The sequence below is a fragment of the Porites lutea genome, chromosome 2, assembly GCF_958299795.1.
Source record: "Porites lutea chromosome 2, jaPorLute2.1, whole genome shotgun sequence".
Taxonomy (NCBI): domain Eukaryota; kingdom Metazoa; phylum Cnidaria; class Anthozoa; order Scleractinia; family Poritidae; genus Porites; species Porites lutea.
In genome coordinates, this window is record NC_133202.1 from 13,756,170 (window position 1) to 13,770,090 (window position 13,921).

General features: G+C 39.0%; 1 protein-coding gene and 1 pseudogene across 1 annotated transcript; both read right to left on the reverse strand.

The window, feature by feature from the left end:
• Positions 1–1,570: 1,570 nt before the first annotated feature.
• Positions 1,571–12,934, reverse strand: LOC140927813 (TNF receptor-associated factor 2-like). Its single transcript, XM_073377497.1, has 8 exons — positions 12,823–12,934; positions 9,984–10,139; positions 9,485–9,536; positions 8,317–8,421; positions 7,317–7,481; positions 6,863–6,940; positions 6,407–6,496; positions 1,571–3,041 (listed from the first exon to the last, which is right to left on the reverse strand). The coding sequence occupies exons 2-8, from the start codon at positions 10,130–10,132 to the stop codon at positions 2,016–2,018; spliced, it is 1,665 nt and encodes a 554-aa protein (XP_073233598.1). The 5' UTR covers positions 10,133–10,139; positions 12,823–12,934; the 3' UTR covers positions 1,571–2,015.
• Positions 4,702–6,381, reverse strand: LOC140927296 (uncharacterized; annotated as a pseudogene).
• Positions 12,935–13,921: the final 987 nt, after the last annotated feature.

A 13,921-nucleotide genomic window follows, 5' to 3' on the forward strand; every position in this document is an offset into this window, starting at 1 on the left:
TATCCGGACGGACTCTATGCAAATGTCACATATTAACTGAAAAGCTGTTCTACTCGAACATCTACTATGTACAACATCTGCTTGGAGTGCTTATGTGATGATGTCATGGTCACAATATTGCCATAACACACTGAATTATGAACACCTGTTCTTGTGAGAAATTCAGAACGGTGAAATTTAATTTTCCATTTTTGTAGATAAATTTCCCTACGGTCTATTTTATTTTTTATTATTTTGTAATGGCTAAAACAACGACCTTTGAACTAGTATAGCAAGAGTATTTTCCGAGACTCCGCCAACATCAATAACTCTCGTAATATGTAAAGGAACATGAAGCATAATTAATCATTTCAATTTTTAAAAAGTTCTTCAATCCCTATGGCATAACATTGCAGAGCAACTTAGACCCGGCCTCGCATGACTTGTTTTAATAAAAAAATCTCACAGTTACAATTAGTTTATTCTTACCGTCTACCCAATATTCCTTTCTCAGTTAAGAAAAGCTTTTTGTTATATCAAAAATCCATCCAGACGTGACACTTCGTGTCGTTTTTCTGATCCCCACAGTTTTACTTACTGAACTCTGTTAAATTATTAACTTAAGTAGCACTTACAAGTTCAATTGATAAAATAAAATATACTAACTCATCTAGGTGAACATACACGACTCGGACTACCATAACTCATTGTAACTATGATTCACAAATTGTGTGTCCACTTAGACGTCCAAATCGTGAAAAAATTCCGAAGTTGCCTATACTGCCTCATATTTCATTGTTGGTATATTAATTACATGTCTCTGTCAACTTCAGCATGTCTTTTCATTTCTTAGTGTTTGTCCGTTAACTATGGTATTTTTTTTAGAATAGCATTTAAACAATTTGAAAATTTCTACATATAACACTACCTATGAGGAAACATAATCATCATATCATTTGAGACAACACTACTGTAACATGGGCTGGTGAGTTGGATCTGTTTACAGCCTGTTAAACGGGATATCACAAAGGCGGGATAATTTTATAATAAATAATAGCATTGGTCTTAGTTTCCATTGAATGCCTCTGGCATCCAAGTTTCACTGTGTTTTTCAGTTCATCGATTCTCTTGATTTCTTTCTAGGACAAGTCCAGTCTGAATATCAAATAATTAACTTTTTACTTTTCTTTTTCATCGGTAGCAATTCCATAAAGACATGATTTGAACTATCAGGGGGAAACCGGAGCACCCGGAGTAAAACCCCCTCTAATAATTATGCCTTCTATATATAGTCTAACAGATTAAATATAGAAATATACTTTTCTCAGTGAATATACACGACACGATTACCATAGCTCACTGTGAGCATGACGTACTTTCAAGTTGTTTGTCCACTCACGATGTAAGTCTCCAAATTGTAAAAAAGGTCTCCAAATCGTTTCAAATCCAAAGTTGCCTATACCGTCTCATAGTTCACTATTAATTCGGTTATTACAGGTCATTATCAACTTCTGCATGTTTCTTCTCTTTAGTATTTTTGTTGTTGTTGTTGTTTCCTTCTTTTTTGTTCGTTACGTATGAAAGTTTTTTAAACTCCTAATGGTGAGATAACCCATATATAAAAACTACCTGTGTTAGAACTCAACCAGGTAAGACTATACGTCTATTATAAAATAGACAAAGTCAGTATTATATCCTTATACAATGTCCTAAATAGAAGAATGCATGCCAGATCGAGATTAATTGTTGCCCGAGGTCCCCGTCCTTTCCCTCCCCAGTCTCCCGCTAGCTTCACTGCCTCCAGAGTCCGAAAACCATATTTTTTTCTGACACCGAAACTAATTAAGGGAAGGTGCTATCAAGAGAGGATTCTTGGAGCGAGATTGAAACGTTGCGCTCAATTGAGCCCGTGTTAGCATCAACTTTAACCCGCGTACGCCTATCTATCCTGAGTCTCGTGCCGTTTTTCTCGCTCTCGCTTTGCTCAGTGATGCTTCGATGACCTGAAATATTGGAGCAGGCTTCTAAAATCAGTGTTATAAATCTGTCGTATCGACTATAACCTTCAGAAACATAGTATCGTCTCGGACGTAGGCATGATCGTTTAATTCCGACAAAGGACAGAATGTAGGGCACCCACTAGCGATGTTTGTTTCTCTTCTTGGTCTCTGGAAGGATGAGCTGTTTGGATCAGGTCTGAAGGAGTCGATTACGTGTTCTACGTTATTCTGATCCAGCAGCATGAACGTAACCTTCTGCCCGAATGGCCAGCGGAGTAACGCATCGTACTCACCACGCATGACAACAAAGAATACCGAGATGTGTGTCCCTCTTCCAATGCCATCACCATTTAAATAGATGCGCGCGCACATCTTGTATCCATAGCGACTGGTAAAGAAGCACGGGCTGTAAAATGACGTCTGTTGCCCGGAGACGGCGTCTTGCCGTTTTTTAGCGAACTCGGTGATTTTCCAAAGCATGATTCCATCGTGACTGGAGACTTCCTGCTGCCTCACAGATTCGTCCAAATCTGTCAGCATAACATTACGAAGTGCTAGTGAGTGACTCATGGACTCGAACTGTCTTTGTAGCCGATCAGTTGTTCCATTCGAAGACTCCTGTTGCCTGGCTAGGGTAGACACCTTTCTCTGAAGTTCTTCATTTAATCTGTTTGCTTCAACGAGCAAAAGCTCGAGATTGGCCGTCTTTCCCTCTTCTGTAGTTAACCTCTGTAAAAGCTCTTTGGCGAACGTTGGATCAAATGCCGATGCTGAGTTTGACCTGTTCTGTCTAGAACTTTCCAGTTGCCTTATTCTTTCTTCTTGTTGAACCAGTTTTGATTTGAGTTCTTCATTTTCTTTCAGTATATTCTCAACTTGTTTAGCATAGCGTTCCAAATCTTTCTGTTTTGGTAGATCTACGCCATTCATTGACACGTGTCCAGATTCCCGCATGGACCTACCAACCATCGAGAACAGCTGCATTACGGTCCGAAAAAGGAGCATCAAGTGACCGGAAGCATTTTCCTCTTCATGCTTCCTTCGTTCTTGCAGCTTCATAGTCTAAAGAAAACGAAAACGAAATAGTGTATTAACGCTGAGAAGATAGATAGATAGATAGATAGATAGATAGATAGATACATACATAGATAGATACATAGATACATAGATACATAGATAGATAGATAGATAGATAGATAGATAGATAGATAGATAGATAGATAGATAGATAGATACATACATACATACATACATACATACATACATACATACATACATACATACATACATAGATAATCTTTATTTATCCACGGTACAAAATTCGTCAGCTTTAAAAATGCCTAATACTAATATAATAAAAATATTTAAATAAAAAAGTTGCTTTCCACGAATGCCGTGCCTTACAGTTCTTTGAGTAATCGTTCCCTTAAGTTACAAGGAAGATTGTTACAGAGAATGGCGCCACTATAGCTGAAGCTGTTTTTGTAATAGTTTGTGCGCGGTAATGGAACATTGAGTTTATTTTCAGAGTCCCTTGGGTTATATGCGACTTCTCGCCTTTCAAATTTAGAACTAAGATAGTTTGGAGCCAACCCGTGCAGAGACCTGTAAACCATCCTAGCTCTTTGAAATTGTTACTGGCAAGCTACGTTTTTCCACCCTAGAAGTTTGAAAAGGTGACCAGCATCTACGTCATAGCTTGCGTAGGTCAAAACACGGGCTGCTCTGTTTTGTAGCTTTTGAACCTTATTCCGTAAGGTTATCCCCAATTTCCCCAAACAATTTTGCAATAATCAAAGTGTGGCTGTATTAAAGCTTGATATATTAGTTGTAAGGTCGCCTGAGGGACAAGGTGCCTTATTCGTTTTATGGCCCCAATACCAGAAGCGACTTTCTTTGTTACTTTCTCGATATGGCCACTCCAATCAAGTCTGTCATCGATGGTCACTCCAAGTGATTTTGCAGTAGTGACCTGGCTAACTTGAAAATCATTAATTGCAAATGTCGGGGACTCTGTGAGAGTACTTAGCCTCTGCCTAGATCCGATAAGCATAAATTCGGTTTTAGTCATATTTAGAGTTTAATTGCTCTCAGCCAGTTGTGAACATTTTCTAAATCTTGATTTAGATGCAACTGAATATTGTCTGCATTATCACCTGCGTATGTAAGGTGGGTGTCATCAGCGTACATCCTCGGTTCACAATTTGAAAGACAGTTTGGAAGATCGTTGATGTATAACAGAAATAGTAATGGACCTAAAATCGTCCCCTGGGGAACACCACAACTTAATAAACAGCTTTGAGAGAGCGATCCGTTGATGGAGCACATTTGAGTACGATTCTCTAAATATGACTTAAACCATTGGTGCGCGTTACCATATATGCCGTAATTGCTTAATTTTGATAAAAGGATCTCATGGTCAACTGTGTCGAAGGCCTTTTTGAGATCTAAGAAAACAACGGCGTTGATTTTACCGCGGTCAATATTGTACGCCCAAGTGTCCGTGGCCTCAAGGAGAGCCGTGACAGTTGAGTGAATAGCGCGAAAGCCTGATTGATATTTACAGATTATATTGTGCTCTTCTAGGTAGGCATATAATTGATCATAGACGATTCTTTCAAAGACCTTGGCCATAACTGAGATCACCGAAATTGGACGATAATTATTTAAGTCGTCCCGATCGCCTTGTTTAAAAAGTGGGGTGGCCTTTGCGCATTTCCAGTCATCCGGACTGGTTAAAAATATCACGGATAGGAATGCAAATGAGATCTGCACATTCCCGAATGAGCCTAGCAGATATCTTGTCAAGGCCAGCTGCCTTTGACTTATTTAGACGATTCAAAAGTGAGAGAACTTTATTTGTACTGGTCGGATAGAGCTGAAACCGTTTATCTGTGCCAGTGAGGTACTTTTGATAACCATCACTATTTGAGGAATCAATATTGCCAGCAAGTTCTGGAGCGATAGTAGCAAAGTGATTATTAAATTGGTTCGACGGCACAGTTGGATTTGTTATTGATACTCCATTTACTTTCAGAGATGTCACCGATTTTTTGCCAGATTTTCGCGAAGTAAGTTCATTGATAGTCTGCCAGGTCTTTTTAGAATCGCCCGTATACTTGTTAAAACTATTTTGATAATACACTGCTTGCTTGGCTAATCTGATTTCGCTATTTACTATATTGCGTTGTTTTTTAAAAAGTGACCAGTCATTTGAATCATTCGATTTACTTGCTTTAATCTTTAGAATATCCCGATCATGCATTCGTTTCTTAAGGTCAGATGTATTCCATGGGGAACTACGCGTTCGAACACGCATTGTTCTCAAGGGAGCATGCTTGTTAACAATAGATAGAAACGAGCATTTCCATTGTAGCCATATTTCATTGGGATCAGTTGAATTGTATATGTGATCCCAACAATGAGATGCAATATCGTTCCGAAAATTTATTCGATTGAATTTTCGAAAGTTTCTGTAGGTTATAGCATTGTGCCCACCAGACATTCCATTCACGGATAATTTTCGATAGGCAAAAACTATGCTATGATCGCTAATACTGATATGACGAACCCCCGAACACACAACTTTATCTGGACAATTAGTATATATTACATCAATCAAAGTTGCAGAAGTCGGAGTTATTCTGGTTGGTTCAGTGATAAGTTGCTGTAGACCATAAATATCAGTGATACTCATTAATTTGCATGTATTATTGTCATATCGAGTAGCAGTCATGTCGCAGTTAAGGTCTCCCATTAAAATATTCAATATTTTCGGAATCGAGTTTCCCAATTAAAGTTTCGAAAGGTGAAAAAATACCAATAGGAGAATCAGGTGGTCTATACCACGTGGCAACAAAAAACCGTTTAGATCTAGGTTTTTGAATTTCCAGACATAGATTTTCAAGAGTGTCCATGTTTAAATCATTTCGTATGGTAAAATTTATTGAACTTTTCACATAGAAACACACTCCTCCTCCACCGTTTGTGATTCTATCACGTAGAATTATATCATAGCCAGAGATGTTGACCTCATTGTCGCTAATAGTTTCATTGAGCTTAGTTTCATTAATCGATAAAATATCTATTTCGTTATGCGCTAGAAGAATTCTAAGTTGATCTGTGTGTGTGTGATTAATTTATTGATATTTAAAGAGGCTAATTTAAAACCTCGTTGAGATGGCAACACTGAGGTAGGCTCATGAGATTCCTCAGCATTGCGTTTTGTACATTGAATAGGCACGGCATCGGTGGATATCGCATCATTTCAACCTAAACTCATCTGAAAGTTCTTAAAAAACTGTTGATTACCTTTAAAATTAAGATGTAGTCCGCCCTAGATGTAGTCCGTTGATTAACACGCAGCCCACCCACAGATTACCAAATGATTGCTCTTTTGCATTAAGTAGTCTTAAGTATTTGCATACCTTTGACACAGGGCATCCAATTTGTGCCCATGGACAACTTGATTGTAATTCCTCACAGTCTCCATTTACCGGATCAATATGGGCAGGCATCTGATGTAATAAATATAGCGACCGAAGTTAAATCTCGAACGTTTTTTTTTTCATTATAACTATACGTACATGTATAGTTAATGTAAAATGCGAATTGTTATATTTTTAACACACGAAACACCTAGGAGCTAGCCGTTAAGAAACGGTTTATACAAGTGCTTGCGTTCCATGCAAATCAAATTGGAATTTGGATTTTTTTTCGAGCTGGAGCTTGCTAATACAGAGTATCAGGAAAAAAAACCTATCGGAGCAGGAAAGAGAATGAATTTAGACTCAGGTACAGCAGTCAAGTGCACCGTTTTTGGTGTTGTCGGTTTTCGGTTGGTTTGACGGGCAGAAAGTGCTCGTGAACATTAGTTTGATCACCTGAGAACGAGGTATGTCCTTTCTTCCACATTCTGTGCAAGCCACAGGGACGGAGGGACACTGAGAGTCCTGGTGATCCTGTGCGTAATGAATTTTAATAGTCACTAGTTTAGAGGTCACTGTGAACAAAGTATCCAGGACGACTGGGTATTGAATTAAGAAGAAAAGATCTCTTGTTTATGAGACTTAATACCGGCACCGATTTCTGGTGATTTGTGTTGTTAGCGGGTTAGAGGAATGAAGAAATGTGCAAAAAGTCAATGAGAGTCAGAAGAAAGGGAAATTAAAAATGAGTGGTCCTTAAAGACGTTAACACCATGAAGTATATACAAAACAAGGAAATTTATTGTTGCAAAGTATACTTTAAGGCTTAAAGTAACGTATTAAAAGGATCGTATCCCGAATAACGACAACTCAGGGGTAAAAAAACAAATTTTGCGGGGGTTATTGTTACCTTCAAAAATGCAAACTCTACAAGAGTTTGGCAGTAGTCACATTTTTCCATTCTGAATTGACACCACTTCTCAAGATGCTCTACCAGACTTGATCTAGTCACCAGTTCACCGCATCCTGAATGCACGCATGGAACTTGAACGTACTCACACACAGTCTCGTGATCCTGACACACGAGAACACGTAATTGACAATTATGACAATAATGGACGAGATAATAATTACGATAATTTAAAACAATACGCTAGGAATTGTGTTTTAGAATCGGCAACTGTCCAGCTAGGATAACTAGAACTAAGAGGAAATGTTTTGTTGCCAAAACCGATAAAAAAAAAGACGCGCGCGATTAGAGTAATTTTGTTTTGTATTCTCTTATTCAGTATTGGCTGAGACTTCATTAGCATGTTGAAAAAGAACTATACTACTTAGGCCAAATTTGAAATCGCTTTACTCTGATAATATTTTGACACACGTTGATAAGATTCCTGTTCCAAAACAAGGATTAAATTATACGCCCTAAACTTCTTTGGCCAAATTGAAGATTGTTCATTACTCCGATAATGTGCTTACACCCGCGGGTGAGATTCCTGCGCCAAAACACGGAGTAAATCTTGCACACTAAACTACTTCGGCCTAATTGAAAACTCCTTTATCTCGTCTATTATATCTACATCTCTACATATTTCGTAGATAATCCAGCTGATACGAGCATGGGCATCACAGAGGGTCTATCTCAACAGTTAAAGATAGGTGGTCTGTTTAGAACCATAATAGAATGAATAGCCCCAAGACAAGACGAAAAATCTTCTAAAGCAATCTTGGCACTTTCATGACAAGGTGTACGGTAAAAATGTTTAAATATATTTTTTGCCTCACGAGTGACCGCCTTTCAGTGTTTCACGGCTACAGATTAACCTGACTGGGACCGCCCTTGTCAGTAGGGCTGGAAGTGGGTATACATCATGACTTATTTGAACGTCATATAGAAGCTTAGTTGTTACCTCTCGTTTTCTAAGCTCGTCTTTCCAATCACATCCTTCTTCTTGATGAATGCAATGGACCAATAGTGACTGTATCTCACGCTCGACAAAGCGGTCCAAAAATACCTGCAGAGTGATACGAAACAAAGTATTGCTATCATATATTAGACACAAAAATTACAGTTACTACTTGACTCCTGCAGAGTAAACGAAAAGGTTGGCAAATAATTTCGAAGGTGACGGATTAGACAACATTTTGTGTCTTCTTTAGGTGATATATCACGGAGGGATTTATAATGAATTTTACCACAAAACTCCATGATCCATGAACTTGACATGAAACTCCTTTTTCATGTGTAAAGGACATGTTAAGAATAAATCTTGGTCACGTGGTTCAAATTGACGTTTAGCAGTTTGCGGTAAACGTGATTGTAAATCTTTCTATTAACAGTACAATAGGACGTCAGCGTAAAGTGGCACCACTGGCGTCCGCTATCGGTCTATTTATGTATGATATATGTCACTTGTGGCTGGTGATGTGTTGGTAGAAGTAGAGGTGGACCATATCAACGGAGAGACTTTCTTTACACTTTTTGAAAAAGAGAATGGTTTTGCGTCGCCTTCGAATTAACGTGAGAAAGAAAGACGTCACCACCCAATGATGGGATCGCCCAAACCGAGGGTTGTTGTTCGGGTCGGTCGGGGTTTGAGCCCGGGGCCTCCCGCTCAGAATTCAAGCGCTCTTCCAACCGAGATAATCGAAATGGATCAAAATGGGCCGGGGGGAGGGGGGAGGGGGTGAGCGTGATGCATGAGGATGCAGCATCACGGAACCGGGTGGCGCGCGATAAAAGGTATACGTACTAAGACTCTACGTAATAAGACTCTCTGACTAAGGGACTGTTTACATGGAGGTGGGGGACCCCAGGTAGGTGGGGTAACCCGCCTGTCTATATAATCTCTCATATTAATTTTGTCACGTTTACACGATAGGTGGGGTAATCCGCCACGTGTTACCTCACCTATTTGGGGTCCCGCACCTCCATGTAAACAGACCCTAAAATAACCGCACAAGAAAGGCGGCTTTCGTCTCGCTTGGCCCATAGAGCGCCTGTTTGGATCCAGACTATAGAGTGTATTCAGAAGGTTTCACTAACGATAAATCTCTTAATCGAAAAAAAAGGCAAACCTGTTCTCTATGAATATCTGATCCATCGATGATGCACTTTCCAACTTCTTGCCTGTAAATTTAGGGATAGGGATCAATGTGTATCAACCAGTAATACGAAGAATACATGATTATTGGGTATTTATCTGATTTTTGTTTGCCAGTTAACTGTAGTAAATTTATTATCACCTGGCCCAGTTCATCAAACGTTGGATAACGCTATCCACCGGATAGATCACTGTCCACTGGATAAGTATTAGAGAAACTTAATGCTTTCTCCACTGGAAAGTGATTTATCCAGTGGATAGCATTATCCACCTTTTTGAACAACCAGGGGCTTGAAGTACAGTTACCATTTATCTGCACCACATTAGCCACGCAGCTATCGACAGCGATCGTAGTTATTCGCATTATACCAGTCATTTATCAGCATTTGTCTACAGTTAACTACTTACTTTAAGAGGTAGGCTAAGGATATTCCAGCTGTCTAGGACAATGACGACGCACACGACGTACTTACCAAAGAATCGTTTCCACGCATGTTTTGCAGTACCTATGGCCACATGCTATTGTTTGCACAGCTTCTCTAAGAAGGCCCTCACATTTAGGGCATAAATTTTTTTTGTCGATTACTAATAGGTCCGCGGAAGATAACTCATATCCAGGCATTGTAGGCCTAAAAGTAGAAACAAAATTACTTGCTGCAGTTACTTGAAAAACAACTCGAACAACAAGCAAATATTTTGCTTAGTTTGATGTTAAACCATGTCGAACTGGCAGATCAACTATCTGCCGACTACTACGGAAGGACATATCGTAAGGTCACTTTTACTGCGCTTTTCACAAACATGCGAACTCTAAAGTTCAAAAGCCACCTTCACAATTGCGTTTTTCGCTGCCGTCAATCATAATTACGATCACAAGCAACGAACCTTGAAACACAGAAACACACAAAACGGATCGAAATCCACCAATCACAAATCACAAACCATCACCTTTTGAACCCGTTAAAGTAAAGTTTTGTTTCCTAATAGGCCCGTTAAGATGATTGAGGGCAGCGAAAAACGCAATGGTCAGTTGGCTTTTGAACTTCAGAATTCGCATGTTTGTGAAAAGCGCAGTAAGTTAACTTCGGAATCAAACACTCGAGTTCTAACAACAAGTCAGTTAGACAAACATCATATCTGCTTTTTTTATGTGCCAGATCAATCTCCTTCCCAGGTGCCTTAATAATGTGCTGCGCACGAGAACAGTCATCATATCAACTCTGTAAAGACTGGAAATAGGATCGCGATGTTGCGCCTTCCCATAACTCTTTGCTCCCTAACTCACGCTTTTTTGCCGTGCGCATTAGTGACCGACGAGAACGACTACGAGAGATTTGATTTTAAGTTTTTTCGGGTATTTTCAAAAAATAGACACCCCGGAATTCTTCATTGTACTTTCTTTCACCAGAAAAGTAAGCACTGTTACCATTAGTGAAGGAGGTTACGCGCTCTCCTGATCGCAAAATGCTAAAACTTCTAACATTTGATAACTCGCTTCCGCCACTACGACATTCTCGCTAAAACTCGTAGTAGAATGACGAAGGCTACCATGTTTTCCCGCCAAAATCACGCTGCTTTACGTGCATGTACTACTTAGAATCGCATTCTGAGTAAAATCAGGCATTCTGATTGGTTAACGAAGCTACGTATTTGGTGTGGAATTGCGAGTTAAAAACGAGGCTAAGCGTTATTGTTTCGCATCTACGTAACAACTATCGTCAAATTCTAGCACAACAACTGCAAAAAAGGTATTCTACAATGTCATTTTAAAATGTTTCCAAAACCATTGTCACCTTTTGAAGAGATAAAAAAGAACAAGAGCGTTTTTTTAAAGTGAGCCGGAGGTTCTTCCTAATTTTGAACTGAACTACACATTCATGGTGAAGCATAAAAACCTCTTTCGCTTGCGACAACGAGAAAACAAGAAACTCCTGTGAACACGAGCCAGAAAATGGCAAGCCAAAGTTCAACCAAACAAAACGGGGATGCGACAACGGAGGAAGTGCCAGGGTCGATTGTCACATATACAAAAGAAGAAATGAATACCTTCAAAGACGACATGGACCCTGAAAACAGGAAAAAGGGTACGCCGCTTGCAATCGCCCTGAATCGTGGTATTTAGAAAAGTACAAAACAGAACTGAACTTGAACAGCATTTCTAAAACATTTCAAGGTACCTACCTTATAATCAATCAATCAATCAATCGCGACGTTAAACTTTCAGTACTTTTGCTTGGACACTTCATTTCTCTCAGTTTTGCCACCGAAGAGGTAAAAGGTGTAAATTATTTTCCTTCTCGAGCAAATGACCAATTTGAAAAAAGATGTTATAGATAAACGGCTTGTAAATACCTCTGTTTATCCTTACGATTAGTGTGAAGCCTGTTTTCATGTAAAAAAGTTTGAAAACAAATGTAAAAACAAGCACAAGGTACACAAAAAATTGTCGAACGTTCAAACGTGTACGACTGACCTTGCTTCCTATTCCCTAACGCAATGACAGTTCTGACAGTTGACTCTGAAATGGATTTCTGGAGCGTGCACTCAGGATAAAAACAATCAACATTATTCCTGTTTTCCTTTTTTTTTCTTCTGATTTTTATTCAATTATGCGATTTAAGGAAAATCCATTACCTGACTCGTGAATTCCACGTTAAATTGCACTTGAAAACCGATATCGGTTTTCGGGTGCAATTTAACGTTGAATTCCCTCGTCAGGTAATGAATTTTCCTACAGTATTGAGAAAATCTCATACTCGTATAGTCGTTCTCGTCGTAGAATCTAAAGCTCTCTATTCTGTCTATTAATGGCCAGTTAACTGCTGTGATCGTATCACATACAAACGTTGACCAATAAAACCTCAGGGCTGATATTACTCTGTAAAAGGAAGAAACTTCAAGTGGCAGTTCCATATACACAGTACTCTTGATAGCTACCCAATTGCAATGGTGGCGTCGCAAAATATCGGCTTTAATAAGGTTAGCGATAAATAAGTCATAACACCTGAAATATTCAACTAGCTTGAAACTGAAAATTTAAACTTGAATACACATTTTTCAGGCTAAATATTGGCACTGCTTAGTAAATTGGGTAACTGATTATTTCAATTGTTTTGCTTCTATAAGTTCCTCCAAAGTAGAAAAAACAGACTCATTACCTGATTACCCTTTTAAAAACTCATTCACTTCAGTGACAGCGTTTATTTACCCGCCTTAAAATTAACTTTATAGCACAATATTTCTGAGTTTAGGGTAGCCGAGGCAGATATCAAGTCAAGGAAAAGAGCATGAAAAACTCGACCATTTACGTACCTCTGCGATCTCACGAGCACCACCAAACAGCTTTTAAAGTGAGTGCGGGCTCTAAACGAAATTTGGAAGATAAATGTGAAGAGGTTGTAGCATATTTTAAAACGGAAAAGTGAGCGTTATTTTGATTTGGAAATTTTTAAAATTACGTCACATTATTTCTTGCGTTTGCCAGCAAATATGTCCTCATTCCTCTCGTTCTCTCGTTTTTTGTCGCTACATTTTTAGAAAGCCTCATCGCCATTACTAGAAAGCTATAACTTAGCGCGTTTTGCTACCGAGATTGGTACTTTTGTACGGTAAGGCAGGTATACGTCTACGTGTAGAGTGGACATGCAAGTCAACCACAATTTTCCAATTGCCTATACTTAGTTATTTCAAAACAAGACGTGATAAAATGTTCAAAGCTCTTTTCTGCTTTTTATTATGTTCTCTCAAGTACCAATTTACGCACTCAACCAGACGGACCGAATTACGTCACCACAAAGATTAAAGGGGTTGATTGTCACGCCTGTCTGAATTCCGCGCCCTTATTCGGTATGGAAAGAGTGAGAAATACTTGAATGTGAATAACAAATCCACAGCTTCGTATCCAACAATATGTCTCCCAGGCCTATCAAACGTTGCAAACCATTATAAAACTCACACTAGAAGCACAGGTAGCCCAAGCTTGAAATATGAGCATCGGCATTGTTGCGTAACATTCGAAATACAACGGAAATACTATAGGAATTTGTATGGGAAAAAAGCCTCTCGTTCCTGTAACCTACGAAAATAATAGGATTTCAATAATAATTAAAAAAAAAAAACAGTTTCCCTTACTTAAAATATGTGTTACGTCTCGACTGTGTGGTCCACGCGGGCCGAGTTACATTACAACCCATAAAACGGCCATAAATCGGCCCGCGGACCACACAGGAGAGTCGACGTAACACACATTTTAAGTAAGGTAAGCTGTTTTTTATTGAAATCCTTTCATTTTCATAGGTTACAGAAACGATAGGTTTTTTCCCCATACAAATCCTTATATTTCCGCTGTATTTCAAGTTAGACGCAATAATGCCGATGCTCATATTTCGAGCTTGGGCTCATTGATTACGGA